The sequence below is a fragment of the Kogia breviceps genome, chromosome 3, assembly GCF_026419965.1.
Source record: "Kogia breviceps isolate mKogBre1 chromosome 3, mKogBre1 haplotype 1, whole genome shotgun sequence".
NCBI lineage: Eukaryota > Metazoa > Chordata > Mammalia > Artiodactyla > Physeteridae > Kogia > Kogia breviceps.
In genome coordinates, this window is record NC_081312.1 from 13,165,946 (window position 1) to 13,188,436 (window position 22,491).

A 22,491-nucleotide genomic window follows, 5' to 3' on the forward strand; every position below is an offset into this window, starting at 1 on the left:
TTATTGCCATCTGTACAGTTCTCTTAGTTTGTACGACTGTATTATTTCGAATTCTGCTTTACAGTTTCCTATGTATTTCGCAGATCGTCTGTTTCTCGTGTTCTATTGAAAGTTGCTTAGGGGCAGGGATTGTATTCTATTTTATTAATCTCTGTAGCCTTTTGGTGCCTAGGATGCGTCTTGTACAAAATGGAAATGTTTATCCTTTGCAAAAGTCCTCATGGAGAGCCGGGATTTTTGAAACGTCTAAGAACTACCTGTACTTAAGCACGAACTCCACTTAACTTTGTTTAGGACTCACTAGGGCGAGTAACACCTTTTTAAGACACGCTGTCGTCCAGCTGGTCACACACCTGTGCATCGCTGCCTGGGACCATCAGGTACGTCTGCAAACACGCGCGTGAGAAGCGCTTTCTTCTAAGCTCCTCCTCTGTCCACGGTGACTGGCGGACCAAACGTTCCAATCAGTCCTCCCCGCCTCTTTCAGCAATAGCCAATCACAGACCCCGAGCGCGTCCTGACTACTAGACACTGTTTACTAACAGATCGAAGCCGGGGAATGAGGGGTGTGACCTTTCTGGGAATGTCAGGGAAGGGAAGGGAAGGTTCTGACTGCGCGTGCGCACCAGCGGAGATGGGCGGGGAAGAACTCCCGTCTCACCAATCGGAGCGGTCGCGCTCCTCCCTCTCCTGCCACCCCGCCAAGCAACAACAATTCGAGGAGAGGGGCGGGGCGGTTCGTAACGCGTCAGAGAGGACTGTCCAATGGGAGCCGGCGCTGACAGATGCGCGCGCCCTGTGCCCAATAAGCGATGGCGGCTCGAATGGCTGCGGCTACCTTGCTGGCTGTGGGCGGAGCAGCTTGACGGAGGAGGCGGCGGAGCAGGGGGCGGTTTGGTTGCGCGGTACTAGCGGTGCCCGCCGAAGGGGGAGGAGGCGGAGGAGCTCGCCGTGCGGCCAGAGCGGGAAAGCTACTCGTCTCGGCGTCCGAGTTCTGGAGCCGCCGCACCCCGGCTCCTGGGGCTGCAGCGGAAGCTGTGAGGGCCCGGGCGTCCGCTGTCTCCCGAGTCCCCTCGGAGGACCCCACGGGATCGGGAAAGGGAGAAGATGGAGGAGGAGGGCGGCAGCGGCGGTGGCGGCGCCACAGGGACCAGCAGGGACGGAGGCGCCGGGGGAGAGCAGCTCCTCACTGTCAAGCACGAGCTGCGGACGGGTGAGCGACCCCGCCCTCTGCCGGCCGGGCTGGGCGCGGGGGCGCGCCCCGAGGGCACGCAGGGGTCTGTTCGGGCTCGGGGCACGGGGCAGTGCCGTGGGCGCGGGGGGCGGGCCCTGGGCGGGGCCTCTCGGACGGGGCGGGAGCCTGGGGGTCCCGGGAGGTGGGGGCGCGCCCGAGGGGAGGTGGCAGGAAGTTTTCCCCAGCCCGGGAATGAGCGGCGGGCGCGGGGCGTTGGGGCCCGCGGAGAAGCCGACAGCTGCCTATTGGCACTGACTCTGAGAATGTCTTCGCGCCCCCTTCCCGCACAGGTGCCACATCTGTCACTGCATCCTGTCTAGGGTGAAAGGTGCGCCTTCCTCAGTGTAGGGTGAACGACGCTTAGTTTTGGAGCATGACTCACTTCTCCGCTCCTCTGCTTCCCTAGAGGGGTCCCTAAGGTGCTGCGGTCCTGTGCAAGATGAAAGGGTGGCTTTCCCCCGGCCTTTTCAGTAGTCCAGTCTCTAGTGACATAAAGAGGGATCGCGGGCTCCAGGGACTGAGTTTCTTTATTTGCAATCATCATGAAATACTATACTTGGCCTTAAATTTCTTTCAAAGGTCTCTTGAGAAGTAAATTTGAAGCTCTAGGTAAAAGCGGCTAACTAGCCAGCTTAAGCGCTCACGTTCTGATGTTTGCGATCACTAGAGTCGTCCCAGGCTTTATACTTGTTACGTTACTCGTTGTGGGTTGTTCATTTTGGAAAATGCTTACTCGGACTAATCAGTATAGGTTGGGTTTATATTTGTGGAGCCCAGTGTCCTATTAGAGATCCTTTTGCACTTCTGAACAGATAATATATTTTAATGAATTGTTCATTATTACTATTAAACGTTCTTGTATTTATTAAGGCTTTTGATTCAGCTTCTTTGGCATATTGGGATATTCTTTTATTGTGTAGACACAGAGCTTAAATAGCAGGTTTCAAGTGCGTGCCTAGTACACCTTGTTACTGTTTTGAACAGATTGCAAAGTTAAATCTGTCACCCGTTCTTTTATTTTTTTTTGTTATTGCTGGTTAGCGTTACACTGAGCGCCAGTGTGGTGACTTAATTTAAGAGGGATGTCAAATGCATGCTTACTTATTTCAACATTTTTAAACATTGGCTTAAAATCTTTTTTCGGGTCATTGTGAATTTGTTCTGTATCTTGAGCCAGTTACTTCATAATTTTTTGGAGTTCCTAATGTAACCTGTGTATGTTTGGCTGGTTTGATTTTTCTCTCTCAGTTTAATAGACAACTGATGTTTTCAAAGGGCTATTCAATAATTTATTCAGTAAACATTTATTCAGTTTTAATGTCTGATTTGTGCCAGGCTCAGTGTCAGGTGTTTTCTGGTGTGGAAATTTTGAATTTCTTTTTCTTTTCTTACATAACGATTCACTGATTTATGTATGTAGACTCGTTCTGTACAGCAAAAGCTACTTGAAATCATATGCTCCTCAGCCATTGACAGTGGTGCAACAAGCAGCTTTTTGCTAAATGGCCAAGGAGCAACCTACTTTATTAGTAGTCAACCAACTGCTCAGTTTCTGGATTTTGCAAACAACGCTAGTTTTTCAAAATTTTTTTACAATGCTAGTTTTGTAGAAAACAATGAGAACTGCTTTATTTCCCCTTCTCTACTGTGTGAATCATCAGCTTCAAGCTTGCATTTTAGAAATTTTTCTGATGGATGGTGAGATTATACTGAATTCATTAGTACTGTTAACTGTCAAAGGAAATGAACAAGTCACTTTTGATTTATTGCTGAATGCTGGAACAACTGACCGGATATAGTGGTCAAAAACACTGTTAAAATATAGCTTGAAAGATTCTCTCATCTTCAGCCAACTGGGCCCCTGTCAGCACATGATGCTATAATAGGCACCAAAGTAATTTGATCTGATGTGATCCCTTGCTTCTCAAAATGTGGACAAGCTTACAGTCATATCAAGTCAGCAGCTGGCGATTGCCTGTTTGTGCTCAACATTGTATTGTCTGCTGTAGGATGAGTGAAAAGGCAACAAGTTACATGTAAGGACATGGAAAGTGTGCCAATAGTGTAGACCAAGTAGCATGGCATCCCTGGACATGGAATTGGAAGACTTAGTTCCGAATCCCAGCTCTGCCAGTTACTAGCTATGTAGACTTGGGCAAGTCAATTCAACTCCTTCACACTCACTTCTCTCATCTACCGAATGTGAAAATTGAATGAGACTGTTGGTTTGGTTGGCACAGATTAGGCGCTCAAGGAGATGTTGGTTGCATGTAAATCTGAAGATCACAAGAGTAAAGGATTGATTAGATCACTTAAACATTTCTTGACACTTTGTTTTCTAGGCTAAATGGTACTGATGATACAAAAAGTGAGAAAAGTTCTTGCCCTCTGATGGTAGGGGAGGAGACCATGTAAACCAGTAATTAGGATATATTGTTATAATGTAATAATAGAAGGATATACAGAGTATAAAGTTAGCAAAGAAGAGGTTTAGGACTTCTAGGTTTCAAATCTAACTCTATTGAACCACAGCAACAAAAAAGAGGGGGTACTATTGGAAGGGTTATCTTATTCATTTATTCAATAAATATTTCATTACCTCTTATGTAGTGAGTTCTGTTTTATATGCTGGGGTTACAAGACACATGTGGTCTTCCCACTGAAAGGACTGAGTTGCATCAGGAATCCCTGGAACCAGAGACTGATGCTGTCTGTACTCTCTCCATCTTGAATCTTTGCTTGTCTCTATGTGATGGCTTCATTCTTCTCCACTGCTGTTCACCTTTTTCCACATAGGAAGGAACATGGCTACTGACAGACCCCAAGTTTTAGATCTTACAGCTCTCGGTACCAGAGAGACACTGCCTTTTAATCAGCTTCAGGTACAAAAATATTAGCGAAGGACTTTATTAGCCTGGCTTTGGTAAGGTGCCTACTTTTTTTGTTTGTTTGTTTTTTGTTTTTTGTTTTTTGCGCAGTACGCGGGCCTCTCACTGTTGTGGCCTCTCCCGTTGCGGAGCACAGGCTCCAGACGCGCAGGCTCAGCAGCCATGGCCCACGGGCCCAGCCGCCCTGCGGCATGTGGAATCTTCCCGGACCGAGGCACGAACTCGTGTCCCCTGCCTCGGCAGGCAGGACTCTCAACCACTGCGCCACCAGGGAAGCCCTAGGTGCCTACTTTTGGATTGTTCAACTAAGGCCAGGGAATGGGATCATGTTCTACTAACATGACAGCTACTACGGTGAACATATGGATGGGGGGCAGAAACTAAACTCTTAGAAGAGGAAGCGTTGCTGGGAAGACATTTCCTTAGATGTCCGTCATTAGGAGAGAGAGCCTAACACTGAAGAGACGGTCAAGGAAGGGGTATTAGTTACCTATTGCTGTGCAACAAATTATGCCAAAACGTAGTGGCCTAAAGCAACATGATTTCGGTGGGTCAGGAATTCAGGAGTTGGTTAGCCTGGTGGTTCTGACTCAGGGTCTCTCATGAGGTTTTACTCACGATGTTGGCCACGACTGCATTCACCTGAAGACTTACTTGTCTGGGGCAGGAGGTTCCCTTCCAAGACAGCTCACTCACATGTTATTGGCGGGATGCTTCAGTTCCTTGCTATGTGATGTGGACCTCTCCGTAGGGCTGCTTGAATGTCCTCATGACGTGACAGCTTGGCTCCCCCAGAACAAGTGATTGAATGTGGAAGCTGCAATGTCTTTTTTTGTTAAACGGCTTTTTTGAGATATAATTTACATACCATAAAATCCACTTGTTTTAAGTGTACAACTCAATAAATTTTCTAGTTACACAACCATCACCACAATCTAATTTTAGAACTTTCCATCACCCTAAAAAGAAACGTCTTACCCATTTATATTGGTCACTCCACATTCCCACAACCCATCCGCAACCCTAGGCAACTGCTAATTCTGCTTTCTGTGTATTTGCCTAGGGCCATTTCTTATTACGGAACTTTATAATATGTGATCCTTTATCACTGGCTTCTTTTACTAAACATAGTAGTTTCAAGATTCATCCATTTGTGACGTGTGTCAGCACTTCATTTTTTAAATTGACAGGTAATATTTCATTGTGTGGATATACTGTATTTTATCCATTCATCATTTCATTGACGTTTGGGTTGTTTCAACCTTTTGGCTGTTGTGAATAATGCTGCTATGTACATTTGTGTACAGGTTTCTGCATGGACCTATGTTTTCATTTTTCTTGGGTACATATTAAGAGTAAAATTATTGGATCATGTGGTAAGTCTATGTTTAACTTAAGTTTTCCAAAGTGACTGCACTGCTTTACAGTCCCACTAGCAAGGGCTCCAGTTTCTCCACATCCTCGCCATCACTTGTTATTGTAGGTCTTTTTGCTTATAGCCATCCTAGTGAGTATGAAGTGGTATCTCACTGTAGTTTTGATTTGTGTTTCCTAATGACTAATGATGTTGAGCATCTTTTCATGTACTTATGGGCCATTTGTATATGTTTGGAGAAATGTCTATCCAGATCCTTTGCCCATTTTTTAATTGGTTAATTTGTCTTTTTATTATTGAGATATGAGTTATGTATTGTAGATACAGATTCCTTATTAGATATATGGTTTACAAATATTTTCTCCCATAAAGTGGATTATCGTTTTTTTTTTTTCAGTGATAACCTTAGAAGCACTATAGTCTTTAATTCTGATGAAATCCAATTTTTTTCTTTTCTTTCTCTTGCTTTTGGTATTGTATCTAAGAAATCATTGACTAATTCAAGGTCACAAAGATTTTATATCTCTGTTTCCTTCTAAGGGTTGCATGATTTTAGCTGTTACATTTAGGTTTTTGCCTCATTTGTTGAAAGGCTATTCTTTTCCCATTTTATTTTCTCAGCACTCTTGTTAAAAATCAATTGACTACAGATGTATGGATTTAGTTTTGGACCCTCAATTCAATTCCACTGATTTTTGTGTCTGTCCTTATGCCATCACCACACTGTCTTGACTACTGTAACTTTTTAGTAAGTTTTGAAATTGGGAATTGTGAGTCTTCCAGCCTTGTTCTTCTTTTTCAAAATTGTTTTGGCTATTTTGGATCCCTTGAATTTCCATATGAATTTTAGAATCAGCTTGTCAGTATTTCTGCAAAGAAGCCAACTATGATTCTGGTAGGGATTGCATTAAATCTGTAGATCAATCTTGGGAATGTTGCCATCTTAGCATATTAAATCTTGTGATTTATGAACATGGAATGTTTTTCCATTAATTTAGATCTTCTTTCATTTCTTTCAACATTTTGTAGTTTTCAGACTATATGTTTATACTTCTTTTGTTAAATTTATTCCTAAATGTTTTATTCTTTTTGCTGCTGTTGTAAAATAATTATTTTCTTTTTTTTTTTTTTTTTTTTTTTTTTTTTTCCGGTATGTGGGCCTCTCACTGTTGTGGCCTCTCCCGTTGCGGAGCACAGGCTCCGGATGCGCAGGCCTAGCGGCCATGGCTCACGGGCTCAGTTGCTCCGCGGCATGTGGGATCTTCCCGGACCAGGGTACGAACCCGTGTCTCCCGCATCTGCAGGCGGATTCTCAACCACTGCGCCACCAGGGAAGCCCAATAATTATTTTCTTAGTTTAATTTTTGGATCATTCACTAAAAGTATATAGAGATACAACTTATTTTTGTATATTAATCTTGTATCCTGCAACCTTGCTGAACTAGTATATTAGTTCTAATTTTTTTTATTGGATGTCTTACAAGATCACGTCATCTGCAAATAGAGATAGTTTTACTTCTTTCCAATGTGTATGCCTTTTATTTAGTTTTCTTGCTTAATTGTCTTGGCTAGAACCTTCAGCACAGTATTCAATAAAATTGGTGAAAGCACACATCCTTGTCTTATTCCTGACCTTAGGGGGAAAGCTTTAGTCTTTCACCATTAAGTGTGAAGTTAGCTGTGGGTTTTTCATAGATACCCTTTATTAGATTGAGGAATAAATTCTCTTCCTAATTTGTTTGGGTGGTTTATTTTTTGTTGTTGTTTTGTTTTTTGTGGTTTTTTTGTGGTACGCGGGCCTCTCACCGCTGTGGCCTCTCGCGTTGCGGAGCACAGGCTCCGGACGCGCAGGCCCAGCGGCCATGGCTCACGGGTCCAGCTGCTCCGCGGCATGTGGGATCTTCCTGGACCGGGGCACGAACCCATATCCCGTGCATCGGCAGGCGGACTCTCAACCAGTGCGCCACCAGGAAAGCCCTGTTTGGGTGTTTTTAATCATGAAAAGGCATTGAATTTTTTTTTTTGCATTTAGGGAGATGATCACGTGGTTTTTTTGTTTGTTTTTATTGATAAGGTGTATTACATTAACTAATTTTGGAGTGTTAAGCCAACCTTGTATTCCTGGGGTAAATCCCTCTTGGTAATGTGTATAATTCTTTTTATACACGATGCTGGATTCAGTTTGCTAGTGTTTTGTAGAGGATTTTTGTGTCTATATTCATAAGAGGTATTTGTCTCTTGTTTTTCTGTGATGTCTCTGTCTGGTTCCCCCAAAATATGCTTGATTGATTTCTGCCTCCAATTAAAGATCATACATATTTGATTGCTGTCATCCATACTTAGGGTCTTCTAAGTAAAGGCTAACAGAGGTTGAGGGTGGATTATACTTCTAGCTCTGCCCCAAACTTGCTGTGTGACTTGAGATAAATCATTTCACCTTTCTGAGCCTAAGTTTACTGATCCATAAAGTAAACGTGTTGGACTGAGCTATATCCAAAGTACTTACCAGCATTAAGTTGGTCTTCAAAGTACTTACCAGCATTAAGTTGGTCTTCAATGGAATTTCTATGGAAATCTTGGTATAGACAAAAGTCAGAAGTGCTGATTTACTTTAAAAGCTAATTCTGTTTTGCCAGAGGATTCATGATTGAATCCCATTGAAAAATAATTCCCTGATGCTCTTTGAATATGATTCCATTTATAATGATTTTATTTATACTTAGCTTTTTAGGAACATAATGATTATCTAGAAAAAGACACTTTGAAAAATTTCAGTGACAATCTTAGTTTTCTGTGAGAACAATGCAGCTCTCCTTTTTTATATTATACATGTATAAATATATATTGTGTTTGTGTGTGTACTTTTCCCTTTTTTTCACACTTTCCTCACCTTGAGAAGAGTAGGCAGAACTTTTGCTCTATCTTTAGCTTTATAGGATACATTGGATGGTCAAAATATAAATAGGTTTTTGATAGTACTCTATCTTAATTCCCTAAAGCCTAGACTTATAAGAAAATCCCTTCTTTCTATCATGAGTTTTAGAGATTAAGAAAATGATCTAGGACTTCCCTGGTGGCACAGTGGTTAAGAATCTGCCTGCCCATGCAGGGGACACAGGTTCGAGCCCTGGTCTGGGAAGATCCCACATGCTGTGGAGCAACTAAGCCCGTGCGCCACAACTACTGAGCCTGCGCTCTAGAGCCTGCGGGCCACAACTATTGAGCCCACGTGACACAACTACTGAAGCCCGTGTGCCTAGAGCCCGTGCTCCACAACAAGAGAAGCTACTGCAATGAGAAGCCCGCCAATGCAATGAAGAGTAGCCCCTGCTTGCCGCAACTAGAGAAAGCCCACGCGCAGCAAGAAAGACCCAACACAGCCAAAAATAAATAAATAAATAAATTTAAAAAAGAAAAGAAAATGATCTGTTTGGGCAAAGTAGGTGGCATCTCAGCCCTTAAATCAAGGGGGATTCAAGTATATTTTGTGTTTGCAGTCTATAACGGGGGCGGGGTGGGGGTGGGGGAAGCTTCTCAGGTGACAAGTCAACTGTTTTATCAGACCCAACATTAACGTCTACTGCAAAGCAAGAAAAAATCATGAAACCTCAGCTTCCTGGAGACATAAGTGATGTGATGGGCAGGATTGAATTCTTCCCCTGAAAAAGAAGCTAATGCTTGGTGAAAATTCTTCTAGGGAAAATCTAGCATAATAGCATCATGTGTTGACTGAAGCTTCTCAATTAAATACACTGTTGAGAGATGTCAATCCCAAAATGCTGTGGGAGGGAGGGGTTGTCACAGTTTTCTCCTTTGAGCTCCTGTAATGATTTACAGATCTTGGTGCACCTCTATGGTATGAGCACTCCTACATTCCTCTTGTTTTTCAGGGAAGATGAATAGGGTCTAAAATAGAATCTTGCCCTCATTATGTTTGTCTCCAGCAGTGCCCCCGTGGGTTCAACTATTATCTGTTCCTCCAAAAAATCAAGGAAGTTCTCTGGACTTTATACCTTCCTAAAGTTGTGAGTGAGCTGGCTAGTTCACTTTTTTTTTTTTTTTTTTTAAGTACTCAGCAGGCGCCCTGCCCTGCGACTGCAGGGAGAATAGGGAGTTAAAGTTCCCGATTTTTGGCACGGTACTCGGTATTGCAGTTTTATTTATTTCACACTCAAGTTTTTGTGGTGGTGTGCTGCTTTTTATATAACTAGGGTGTTCCTGACAAAACATTGTGTAAATAATATTTTTGTACATCAAATTATTTGGACTAAAGAAGGTGAACTTGGTACTTAAAACAATTATATGATTAACTCTTGAAATAAAAAAACTTTTGATTAAGTTTTCTATTTGTGGCTTTACTGTTATTATGTAAATTTGGCCTTAACATTGGTTTTTTTTTTGCGGTACGCGGGCCTCTCACTGTCGTGGCCTCTCCCTTGAGGAGCACAGGCTCCGGACGCGCCGGCTCAGCGGCCATGGCTTACGGGCCCAGCCACTCTAAGGCATGTGGGATCTTCCTGGACCGGGGCACGAACCCATGTCCCCTGCGTTGGCAGGCGGACTCAACCACTGCGCCACCAGGGAAGCCCATGTTATTTTTCTGACACATCATTACAATTTGTAAATTGCAGGTAGCTGCAAACAAGTAAATAGAGTCTTTTGTGGTAGGCTGAAAAATACACCTCCTCCCCCCAAGATGTCCATGTCCTAACCTGTAAATGTTTCTGTACATGGCAAAGAGACCTTGCAGATGTGATTAAGGATGGGGAGTTATCCAGGTGGGTCCCAAGTAATCACAGGGTCCTTATGAGAGGGAGGTAGGCAGGTCAGAGAGAAAGTGTTGTGAGAATGGAAATAGAGGGAGAGAGGATGCAACAGTGGCATCAGAGATTGGACTGAGCCATTGCTGGAAGGGGGCCATGAGCCAAGGCATGGGAGCAGGCTCTAGAGGGTAAAGAACAGATAGTCCCCTGGAGTGTCCAAAAGGAATGTAGCTCTACTGTCACTTGATTTTAGCTCCTTAAGACCTGGTTTGAGACATCTGATCTCTAGAACTATAATAAGACAGATTTATGTTGTTCATAAACCATGAAGTTTATGTAATTTTTTACAGCAGCAATAGGGAGCTAACACATCTTGCTTAAGATTGGATGAACCAGGAGATAATTTTGCCCCAGGCTTGGGTAACTGAATAGGATAACAATATGAAGCAGTTAGTCATTTAAACAACTATTTAGTAGAAAATGGTAACAAATGTCATTCTTAGTAGAAGTAGAATGATGTCGTCTCTAGGGAATCCCCAAGAACACATTCCTTTCTGGTCTTAGTACCAAGTCTAGCTGAGCTGCTTTGACCAGCTGTTCTGTTTTTCATTGGAATGCTGTGAAGTGGATCCCTGGAGCAGACCACTTTTATCAAGTTGGTGGCTAGAATGCTTCACATCTCAAGCCTACACCACATAAAATTGTGGTCTGGCATGCATCTTGAAGCCTCTTCCTGGTGTCATTTTCTGTCCCTAATCTTTCTTCTTATTTTTCTTTCTTCTTTTCTTATGCTTTAGTTATTTTGCCTTAAGTCTTTTCTGGGCCAAGATAGGAATTAGGTAAATATATAATTACATGCATTTATATACAAACACATAGATACAAACCATGAGTAAGATGGACAATATGGAAAGATATTTGACTTTCTACCCAGTATTTTGCTTCTTAAATAAAATCTTTGTTGTGATGTTCGTGCTATTTTTATATTTCTTCTAAAAAGAAAAAATAGTGAGGTCTCCGATTAATTAATACAATTTTAGAGTTTTAAAAAATACATAATGAGAAATCAATAAAATCAAGGCATACTTTTGTTTTGTTTTGTTTTTGCAGTATGCGGGCCTCTCACTGTTGTGGCCTCTCCCGTTGCGGAGCACAGGCTCCGGACGCGCAGGCTCAGCGGCCATGGCTCACGGGCCCAGCCACTCCGCGGCATGCGGGATCCTCCCTGACCAGGGCACGAACCTGTGTCCCCTGCATTGGCAGGCGGACTCTAAACCACTGCACCACCAGGGAAGCCCAAAATCAAGGCATACTTTTAAAAAGAAATTTTATTGTCAAGATGGTGGCAGTCATACACAGGGCTGTCTTTGTATCAGGCAATTTTCTACATTAGTGGAATATCCCATCATTAATAGGAAAATTCAGTCAACTGAAGTACTCTGTCCTCAAACCACTTCAATACTGGAGTGGAATTACATGTTTTTCCTAAAGGAAAAACTTTTTAAAATACGTAATAAGGATAATGTTGCACTTCATATCTAAATGAATGGTGTTGCATTAAGAGGGCATGAACACTTAGCAGTAGATTTGCATTAACCCTTTCCCATGAAGTTGCCCATTTTTCCTTTATACCACTGTCCTTTGTTTGTAAGGAAACATCATAATTAGGGCTAGAGTAGGACAGATCTAATGGGCACACACAAATCAAACTCGTAACTTTGACGTAATTTTGCCATGTATAAGTTGGGCAAAACAGCCACGGTTTTATTCATCCATTAAGGATTTGTTGACACTGTGTGCCTGGCACCATAGCAGATGCTGGGTTTTAGCAGGGAACAAATTAGACATGGCTTCTACCTTCATTGAACTATACCTAAGAGAAAGACCTTAAATACATAATTGTGCAACTAACCATACTATTGCAATTGTGATAGACGGTGAAGAAGTACAGGTTCTATGAGAGAGTCTAACAGGGTGGCTGGGCCTCAGGGTAGGGGTGAGGGAAGGTGGGAATGTTCAAGCTGAGGCCCTGGCTATCATGGGTTGAAGAGTAGCGGGGGGCAGATAAGCATTTCTGACAAAGGATTTAACACAGATGGCCCTGAAGTGGGAAATGGCTTGGCACACTGGGGTTACTGGAAGAAAGGCCTCTGTGGCTTGAGCATCGTGTCCAAGCAGGAAAGTCACAGGAAATGGGGCTGAGAAGGTAGTCAGGGCTGTCCGTGCAGGGTTGTGTAGGTGATTATAAGGCATTCAGGCATTATCCTGAGTGCAGTGTGAAGCTGTTGAAGGATTTTTCAGAGAAAGTTTTGTGCTGTAGAAAATGACTCCCTTGCTGTGAGGAGGATGGAAGGAAAAATTGTCTGAAGGGAGACCAGTTAGAAGGCTATTGCTGAAGTTCAGATGGAATATACAAGTTTGGATTGGGTAACAATTAGAGATTAAGGATCATGAATATATTTGAGATATATTTAGGAGATAGAATCAGCAGAACTTGGTGTGGTAGTGATATGGGATTTTCGAGCTGGAACAAACATATGTTTGAAGGTACCATTTGTTCAAATGGTGTATTAATTTTCAATGGCTGCATAACAAATCACCACAAACTTAGTGGCTTGTAATAGCACCCATTTATCAGCTCACAATTTGGTAAGTTAAAATTTTCCATGGCATGGCTGAAATTAAGATGGTAGCCAGACAGAGTGCTTGTCTGGAGGCTCTGGGTGAAAGTCCACTTCTAAGCTCATTGCTGTAGTTGCCAGATGTGCGTTCCTGTAGTCATTGGTCTGAGGTCTCAGTTTCCTCGATGGCTGTTGGCCTGGGGCCTCTGTCAGCTGGTAGAGGCCATCTGCATTCCTTCTCATTTGGCCCCTCCATCTTCAGGCATCGAAGGTGTGTTCACATGCTTCCCGTGCTTTGACTCTCTGACTTCCAGATCTTCTCTGGGCTTCATGTGATTAGGTCAGACTACCTAGCCAATCCTCCCATCATGAGGTCAACTGAGTTGGGACCTTAATTACATCTGCAACAAATCCCTTTATCCTAAATGTGATATTTCATCATATTCAGTCACTCAAGGGAAGCAGGTCATGCAAAAGGTCATTGGGGTCATCTTAAAATTCTGCCTTAGAACTCACAGATGGTGAACCAGCAGAGTTGCATTTGGAGTGGGCAGAAAAGATAGGACCCAGTAGTATACAGGTCAAGTTTTTTTTGTGTGTGGTACGCCGGCCTCTCACTGTTGTGGCCTCTCCTGTTGCGGAGCACAGGCTCCGGACGCGCAGGTTCAGTGGCCATGGCTCACGGGCCCAGCCGCTCTGCAGCATGTGGGATCTTCCCGGACCAGGGCACGAACCCGTGTCCCCTGCATCGGCAGGCGTACTCTCAACCACTGCGCCACCAGGGAAGCTCAGATCAAGTTTTGAGATACCTTTGACATATTCTAATGGACACATATGGTAATAGTAATCATGGTAATGAAACCTTGCTATGTGCTACAAAGGATCAATAGGTACTTTTATCAACTCACTTAATGCACACAATAACTTATGAAGTAAGTACTGTTATTATTATTCTAATTTTACAGATGGGGAAATTGTAAAGGTCACCAACTTGCGTAGGATTACCCCGGAAGTAAGTAGAAGGACTAGTTTTGAAGCCCAAGTGGTCTGGCCCCCAGGCTCATCTAAACTATTGTGCTTTCATTCATCAGTGGGATATGGGTCTGGAGTTCAGAAAAGATGTCTGGGCTGCCGGTAAAAATTCTAGCATAACTGGCATTTAGATGACTTATAAAGCCCAGGTGTAGAGAGATCATCTTAGGAGAAATTATCAAATGGAAAAAGGAAGAGGACTCAGAGCTGAGCCCTGAAAACTCCAAAATGTAGAGGACGGATCAGAAAGGAGTTGCTGAGAAAGAATACAGAGGAGGAACAGCCAGAAAAAAAAACCAGAAGAAAACCTAGGAAAGTTGTGGTGTTGGGGAAGGCAAGGAGGAAAAAGTGCTTCAAAGGGTATGTGTCCGATCTGACTGAGCAGCTAATGACCTTATCAAGAGCAATTTTAGTGGAGATTTGGTGGGAGAGGCCAGATTGGAATGGGTTGAGGAGTGGATACAAGTGAAAACTTTTGAGAGGTTTGGTTCCGGAGGAGATTAAAGAGAGAGACTTAGCCAGAGGGGAATGTGTGGTTCAGGGGGAGGGTTATTTTTTGTTATTTTAAGATGAGTGATGCTAGAACACATTTAATGTGAATCCATTACAGAGAAAGAGAGAGAGGGAGAAACAGAAAGAGAGATACTGAAAGTACAAAACAAGAAGGGATAGCTGAGGGCATCAAGGTCCCTGAGAAGGGGGACATGGGGATCGGAGGAGGGCGATTGGCCTCTGCTAGGAGAAAGCCCATTGCTTCTATTATGATAAGGGAAGAGGGGGCGGATACAGGTGAATTTGTAGATTTGGTGGCAGGAAGATACGGGAATTTTGAGCACATGGATTTTTTGTTTCTTCTCTGAATTGTGAAGAAAGGCAATTCTTTATTCAAGAAGAGAAAAATAGCTTCATTGTTTTAAAAAAGTGTTATTCTGGTCTTTAAAAATTTTTTTAGCTAAAGAAAAACACAAAAAGTTGACACAAAATTCAATAATTAATTAATTAATTAATTAATTTTGGCTGCACCGGGTCTTAGTTGCGGCACATGGGATCTTTGTTGTGGCACGCATGCATGCAGGATCGAGTTCCCCGACCAGGGGTCGAACCCCGGCCCCCTGCATTGGGAGCGTGGAGTCTTACCCACTGGACCACCAGGGAAGTCCTGACACAGAATTCACGTACTATAAGATGAAAGTTTATGGTCGAATGTTGTAGAACAACGTACAGAAAGAGGTTTTCAGGCATAGCCATTGAAATGCTTCCATGCTCTCCACAGAGGTCATTCCCTGAACATGTTCTCTGGATCATGCCAAAATTCTTAGTAAGCATAATGTTCTTTTTCTTCTTTTTGAAGTGTTTTTTATATTTAGTTCAGTTCTTCTTCCTAGTTAAATTTATTTGGTACATGTATTGGAAAAACAGGCTGTTTGTTACTGCTTTATAAGCATTTCTTTTCTTATTGACTCAGTTTTCATATTGGCTCAAACATGTAATTGCACAATCAATTGGATAAGTAAACACTGCTGTTTTATACACTGAAAGTACAGTGAGTCTTAAGGGCAAGTGACCCCAGCAATAAGAGAAAAAGTGGGCAGCATCGTTTTAAAGTACACAGATATTAAATATAACTTTGTTCTGCCTCCAGCAGAACGTTGTCCAGAGACATGGTTTGAGGCCCAACCACAAATCTAAACAGCTTCAGAATAGCTTACCACAGGGCAGTTAAAAGGAACCTAATGTGCTAGCCACTTAGCTTAGTTTCAAGGTCTCACATAGTCCTCAGGATGGGGCTAACTGGACCCTGCAGACAGGGGTTAAAGATTTTAGATTTCAGAGATGTGTATGTGCTGTCAGTACAATGCTGGACACCCCCAAATGAGAGTTTGTCTGGTAAAGTGTTTTATAAATTATTTCTCCCTGACAAAAAGGGAAAAAAGAACTGAAATAGCAGAGAAAGATTTTTTTCTCACTGCATACAATTGTCACCTTTTGACTGAAACTAAATTAATCCAAGATGCTTATGTTTTTGCAACATTGAGTAAGAAAAGGCAAGGTTTTACAAGAAAAGTTATTTTACAACTTCATTGGTTTGGTCCCAGTAAATTAGATGCTAACTACGTATTTCCTAGTTGGTATGTGAAGAACAAATCCAGGCATGTTAAATGAAGATGATTGAGTCATGTTGTGCTCTCACACCTCTTCTTGAAATCTTCAGAGAACTCACTCTATTTTTTCCCCTCTTTCCCTGATCCTCAGGCTCCTCTTCCCACAAACACAGTTGAACCATCTTGTTAAAAAAAAAAAAAATCCTCCGTGGCTCTCTAGTCTTTGCTATCATTCCCTTTCCCACCACATGTTGAGAGAGCAGTTTATACCAGCTGTTTCTGCTTCTTTATCTTCCGTTCACGCTTTGATGTGCTGTACCATCAGCCTTCCAACTCATTCTCCCCACCAGAAGTGTTCTCTCTAAAGTTACTAATGTCTCCCGGTTCTCATAATCTGGGGGAAATGTCTCTGCTTAATCTTACTTAACACCTTTAGAGTGGTTGGCGCTTGAGCATGGGCTCTGCCCTTCCCTTCCCCAGTGATACTGTGCTCCTCCTCCTGGCTCTGCTCTGTCACTGACTGCCCCACCTCCCTCTTTCACTGGCCTCCATCCCTCTGCTTGTCTCTTACATATTGGTAGTCTGTTGTCAGCCCTCTTTTCCTCTAACCCTGCATATACTCTTCCTGGGAAATCAAATATCATGGCTTGAACTACCATCCAAGGCTCTATTTTCATCTTAGGTCTCTTTCTTGAGTTCCTTATCAGTTATGCCCAACTGCCTACTGAATGGAAGACATCTGGGTAGCCTTCAGGAACCGCATACTCTCATGTTGAAGGGTGCTTTTCCCTCCAACTTTGCAGGTTTTAATCCTGCCAGGACCCTAGCTACCATGACCAGCTTGCGGGATCTTGGTTCCCAGGCTGGAGGTCAGGCCCGAGCTCCTGTGGTGGGAGCTCTGAGTCCAAACAGCAGGACTAACAGAGAACCTCAGACCCCAGGGACTGTTAATCAGAGTGAGGCCTCCCAGAGACCCTAATTTCAGCACCAAGACCTGGCTCTATCCAACTGCCTGCAAACTCCAGTGCTGGATGCCTCAGGCCAAACAACCAGTAAGACAGGAATACAGCCCTACCCATCAAGAAAAAAAAAAAAAAAAAAAAAAGACAAAACAATATGTTACAGACGAAGGAGCAAGGTAAAAACCTACAAGACCAAATAAATGAAGACAAAATAGGCAACTACCTGAAAAAGAATTCAGAGTAATGGTAGTAAAGATGATCCAAAATCTTGGAAACAGAATAGAGAAAATACAAGAAAGATTTAACAAGGATCTAGGAGAATTAAAGAGCAAACAAACAGTTATGAACAACAGAATAACTGAAATTAAAAATACTGTAGAAGGAATCAATAGCAGAATCACTGAGGGAGAAGAATGGATAAGTGAACTGGAAGATAAAATGGTAGAAATAACTGCCAGGGAGCAGGATAAAGAAAAAAGAAGGAAAAGAATTGAGGACAGTCTCAGAGACCTCTGGGACAACATTAAATGCACCAACATTCTAATTATAGGGGTCCCAGAAGAAGAAGAGAAAAAGAAAGGGTCTGAGAAAATATTTGAAGAGATTATAGTTGAAAACTTCCCTAACATGGAAAAGGAAATAGTCAATCAAGTCCAGGAAGTGCAGAGAGTCCCACACAGGATAAACCCAAAGAGAAACACGCCGAGACACATACTAATAAAACTATCAAAAATTAAATACAAAGAAAAAATATTAAAAGCAGCAAGGGAAAAGCAACAAATAACATACAAGGGAATCCCCATAAGGTTAACAGCTGATCTTTCAGCAGAAACTCTGCAAGCCAGAAGGGACTGGCAGGATATATGTAAAGTGATGAAGGAGAAAAACCTACAACCAAGATTACCCAGCAAGGATCTCATTCAGATTCAACGGAGAGATTAAAATCTTTACAGACAAGCAAAAGTTAAGAGAATTCAGCACCACCAAACGAGCTTTACAACAAATGCTAAAGGAACTTCTCTAGGCAGGAAACACAAGAGAAGGAAAAGACTTACAATAACAAACCCAAAACAATTAAGAAAATGGTAATAGGAACATACATATTGATAATTACCTTAAATGTAAATGGATTAAATGCTCCAACCAAAAGACATAGACTGGCTGAATGGATACAAAAACAAGACCCATATATATGCTGTCTACAAGAGACCCACTTCCGACCTAGGGACACATACAGACTGAAAGTGAGTGGATGGAAAAAGATATTCCGTGCAAATGGAAATCAGAAGAAAGCTGGAGTAGCAATTCTCATATCAGACAAAATAGACTTTAAAATAAAGACTATTACAAGAGACAAAGAAGGACACTACATAATGATCAAGGGATGAATACAAGAAGAAGATATAAGAATAGTAAATATTTATGCACCCAACATAGGAGCACCTCAATACATAAGGCAAATGCTAACAGCCATAAAAGGGGAAATCGACAGTAACACAATAATAGTAGGGGATTTTAATACCCCACTTTCACCGATGGACAGATCATCCAAAATGAATAAAAATAAGGAGACACAAGCTTTAAATGATACATTAAACAAGATGGACTTAATTGATATTTATAGGACATTCCATCCAAAAACAGAAGAACACACTTTCTTCTCAAGTGCTTATGGAACATTCTCCAGGATAGACCATATCTTGGGTCACAAATCAAGCCTTGGTAAATTTAAGAAAATTGAAATCGTATCAAGTATCTTTTCTGACCGCAACACTATGAGACTAGATACCAATTACAGGAAAAAAAACTGAAAAAAAATACAAAAACATGGAGGCTAAACAGTACGCTACTAAATAACCAAGAGATCAAAGAGGAAATAAAAAGATACCTAGGAACAAAAGACAACGAAAACACAATGACCCAAAACCTATGGGATGCAGCAAAAGTAGTTCTAAGAGGGTAGTTTATAGCAATACAATCCTACCTCAAGAAACAAGAAAAATCTCAAATAAACAACCTAACCTTGCACCTAAAGCAATTAGAGAAAGAACAAAAAAACCCCAGTTAGCAGAAGGAAAGAAATCGTAAAGATCAGATCAGAAATAAATGAAAAAGAAATGAAGGAAACAATAACAAAGATAAATAAAACTAAAAGCAGGTTCTTTGAGAAGATAAACAAAATTGATAAACCATTATCCAGACTCATCAAGAAAAAAAGGGAGAAGACTCAAGTCAACAGAATTAGAAATGAAAAAGGAAAAGTAACAACTGACACTGCAGAAATACAAAGGATCATGAGAGATTACTACAGGCAGCTATATGCCAATAAAATGGGCAACTTGGAAGAAATGGACAAATTATTAGAAAAGCACAACCTTCTGAGACTGAACTAGGAAGAAATAGAAAATATAAACAGACCAAACACTGAAACTGAAACTGTGATTAAAAATCTTCCAACAAACAAAAGCCCAGGACTAGATGGCTTCACAGGCAAATTCTATCAAGCATTTAGAGAAGAGCTAACACCTCTCCTTCTCAAACTCTTCCAAAATATAGCACATGGAAGAACACTCCCAAACTCATTCCATGAGGCCACCATCACCATGATACCAAAACCAGACAAAGATGTCACAAACAAAAAAAAAACTACAGGCCAGTATCACTGAGAAACATAGATGCAGAAATCCTCGACAGCATACTAGCAAACAGAATCCAACAGCACATTAAAGGGATCATACACCGTGATCAAGTGGAGTTTATCCCAGGAATGCAAGGATGCTTCAACATATGCAAATCAATCAACGTGATACACCATATTAACAAATTGAAGGATAAAAACCATATGATAATTTCAATAGATGCAGAAAAAGCTTTTGACAAAATTCAACACCCATTTATGGTAAAAACTCTCCAGAAAGTGGGCATAGAGGGAACCTACCTCAACATAATAAAGGCCATATATGACAAACCCACAGCCAACATTGTTATCAGTGGTGAAAAACTGAAACCATTTTCTCTAAGATCAGGAACAAGACAAGGTTGCCCACTCTCACCATTGTATTCAACATAGTTTTGGAAGTTTTAGCCACAGCAATCAGAGAAGAAAAAGAAATAAAAGGAATCCAAATCGGAAAAGGAGAAGTAAAACTGTCACTGTTTGCAGATGACATGATAGTATAACTAGAGAATCCTAAAGATGCTACCAGAAAACTACTAGAACTAATCAGTGAATTTGGTAGAGTAGCAGGATGCAAAATTAATGTACAGAAATCTCTTGCATTCCTATACACTAATGATGAAAAATCTGAAAGAGAAATTAAGGAAACTCTCCCATTCACCATTGCAACAAAAAGAATAAAATACCTAATAAGAAACCTACCTATGGAGACAGAAGACCTGTGTACAGAAAACTGTAAGACACTGATGAAAGAAATCAAAGACGATACAAACAGATGGAGAGATATACCATGTTTTTGGGTTGGAAGAATCAACATTGTGAAAATGACTCTACTACCCAAAGCAATCTACAGATTCAATGCAATCCCTATCAAACTGCCAATTGCATTTTTCACACAACTAGAACAAAAAATTTCACAATTTGTGTGGAAACACAAAAGATGCCGAATAGCCAAAGCAATCTTGAGAAAGAAAAACAAAGCTGGAGGAATCAGGCTCCTGGACTTCAGACTATACTACAAAGCTACAGTAATCAAGACAGTATGGTACTGGCACAAAAACAGAAATATAGATCAGTAGAACAGGATAGAAAGCCCAGAGATAAACCCACGCACCTATGGTCACCTTATCTTTGATAAAGACGGCAAGAGTATACAATGGATAAAAGACATCCACTTCAATAAGTGGTGCTGGGAAAACTGTACAGCTACATGTGAAAGAATGAAATTAGAACACTTCCTAACACCATACACAAAAATAAACTCTAAATGGATTAAAGACCTAAATATAAAGCCAGACACTCTAAAACTCTTAGAGGAAAACAGGCAGAACACTCTATGTCATAAATCACAGCAAGATCCTTTTTGACCCACCTCCTAGAGAAATGGAAATAAAAACAAAAATAAACAAATGGCATCTAATGAAACTTAAAAACTTTTGCACAGCAAAGGAAACCATAAACAAGACGAAAAGACAGCCCTCAGAATGGGAGAAAATATTTGCAAATGAAGCAACTGACAAAGGATGAATCTCCAAAGTATACAAGCAGCTCATGCAGCTGAATATTAAAAAAAACAAACAACACAATCCAAAAATGGGCAGAAGACCTAAATAGACATTTCTCCAAAGAAGATATACAGATTGCCAACAAACACATGAAAGGATGCTCAACATCACTAATCATTAGAGAAATGCAAAGCAAAACTACAATGAGGTATCCCCTCACACTGGTCAGAAAGGCCATCATCAAAAAATTTACAAATGATAAATGCTGGAGAGGGTGTGGAGAAGAGGGAACCATCTTGCACTCTTGGTGGGAATGTAAATTGATACAGCCACTATGGAGAACAGTAGGGAGGTTTCTTAAAAAACTAAATATAGAACTACCATATGACCTAGCAGTCCCACTACTGGGCATATACCCTGAGAAAACCATAATTCAAAAAGAGTCATGTACCACAACATTCATTGCAGCACTGTTTACAATAGCCAAGACATCGAAGCAACCTAAGTGTCAATTGACAGGTGAACGGATAAAGAAGATGTGGCACTTATATACAATGGAATATTATTCAGCTGTAAAAAGAAATGAAATTGAGTTATTTATAGTGAGGTGGATGGAGCTAGAGTCTGTCATACAGAGTGAAGTAAGTCAGAAAGAGAAAAACAAATACCATATGCTAACACATATATACGGAATCTTAAAAAAAAAAATGTCATGAAGAACCTAGGGGCAGGACAGGAATTAAGACGCAGACGTAGAGAATGGATTTGAGGACACGGGGAGGGGGAAGTGTAAGCTGGGACAAAGTTAGAGTAGCACTGACATGTACACACTACCAAATGTAAAACAGATAGCTAGTGGGAAGCGGCTGTCTAGCACAGGGAGATCAGCCAGTGCTTTGTGACCACCTGGAGGGGTGGGAGGGAGACGCAAGAGGGAGGGGATATAGGGATATATGTATACATATACCTGATTCACTTTGTGATACAGCAGAAACTAACACAACATTGTAAAGCAATTATACTCCAATAAAGATGTTTAAAAAAGAAGTATGCGGGAGGATTGTGTAGGTTTTATGCAAATACTAGACCATTTTATGTAAGGGGCTTGAACATCCTCAGGTGATTTTGGTGGAGGAAAAGGCTCCTGGAACCAATTCCCCTGTGAACACCAAGGGACGACTCTAAATGCTTCTGTGTATTGATCCTAAAGTGGAGAATTCTGAGAGGCATCCCATAAGTTCCTCAAAAGGTCCACATTAGATTGAGTTGATAATGCACCCTTGCATTGGCTTTTTCTCTTTCTCCCTTTCACTCTCCTGAGTTCTTCCTCAC

General features: G+C 41.6%; 1 protein-coding gene across 4 annotated transcripts in view; it reads left to right on the plus strand.

The window, feature by feature from the left end:
- The first annotated feature begins 807 nt into the window (after positions 1 to 807).
- The window catches only part of RPS6KA5 (ribosomal protein S6 kinase A5), a 192,939-nt gene continuing 171,255 nt past the window's right edge, over positions 808 to 22,491 (plus strand). The window contains exon 1 of one of the 4 annotated variants that reach the window (XM_059056486.2): positions 808 to 1,213. In XM_059056486.2, the coding sequence (XP_058912469.1) occupies positions 1,108 to 1,213 (106 nt within the window). In that variant the 5' untranslated portion in view covers positions 808 to 1,107. The remainder of the gene's footprint in view (positions 1,214 to 22,491) is intronic. The other 3 variants (XM_067027898.1, XM_067027899.1, XM_067027897.1) reach the window with 3 other exon arrangements.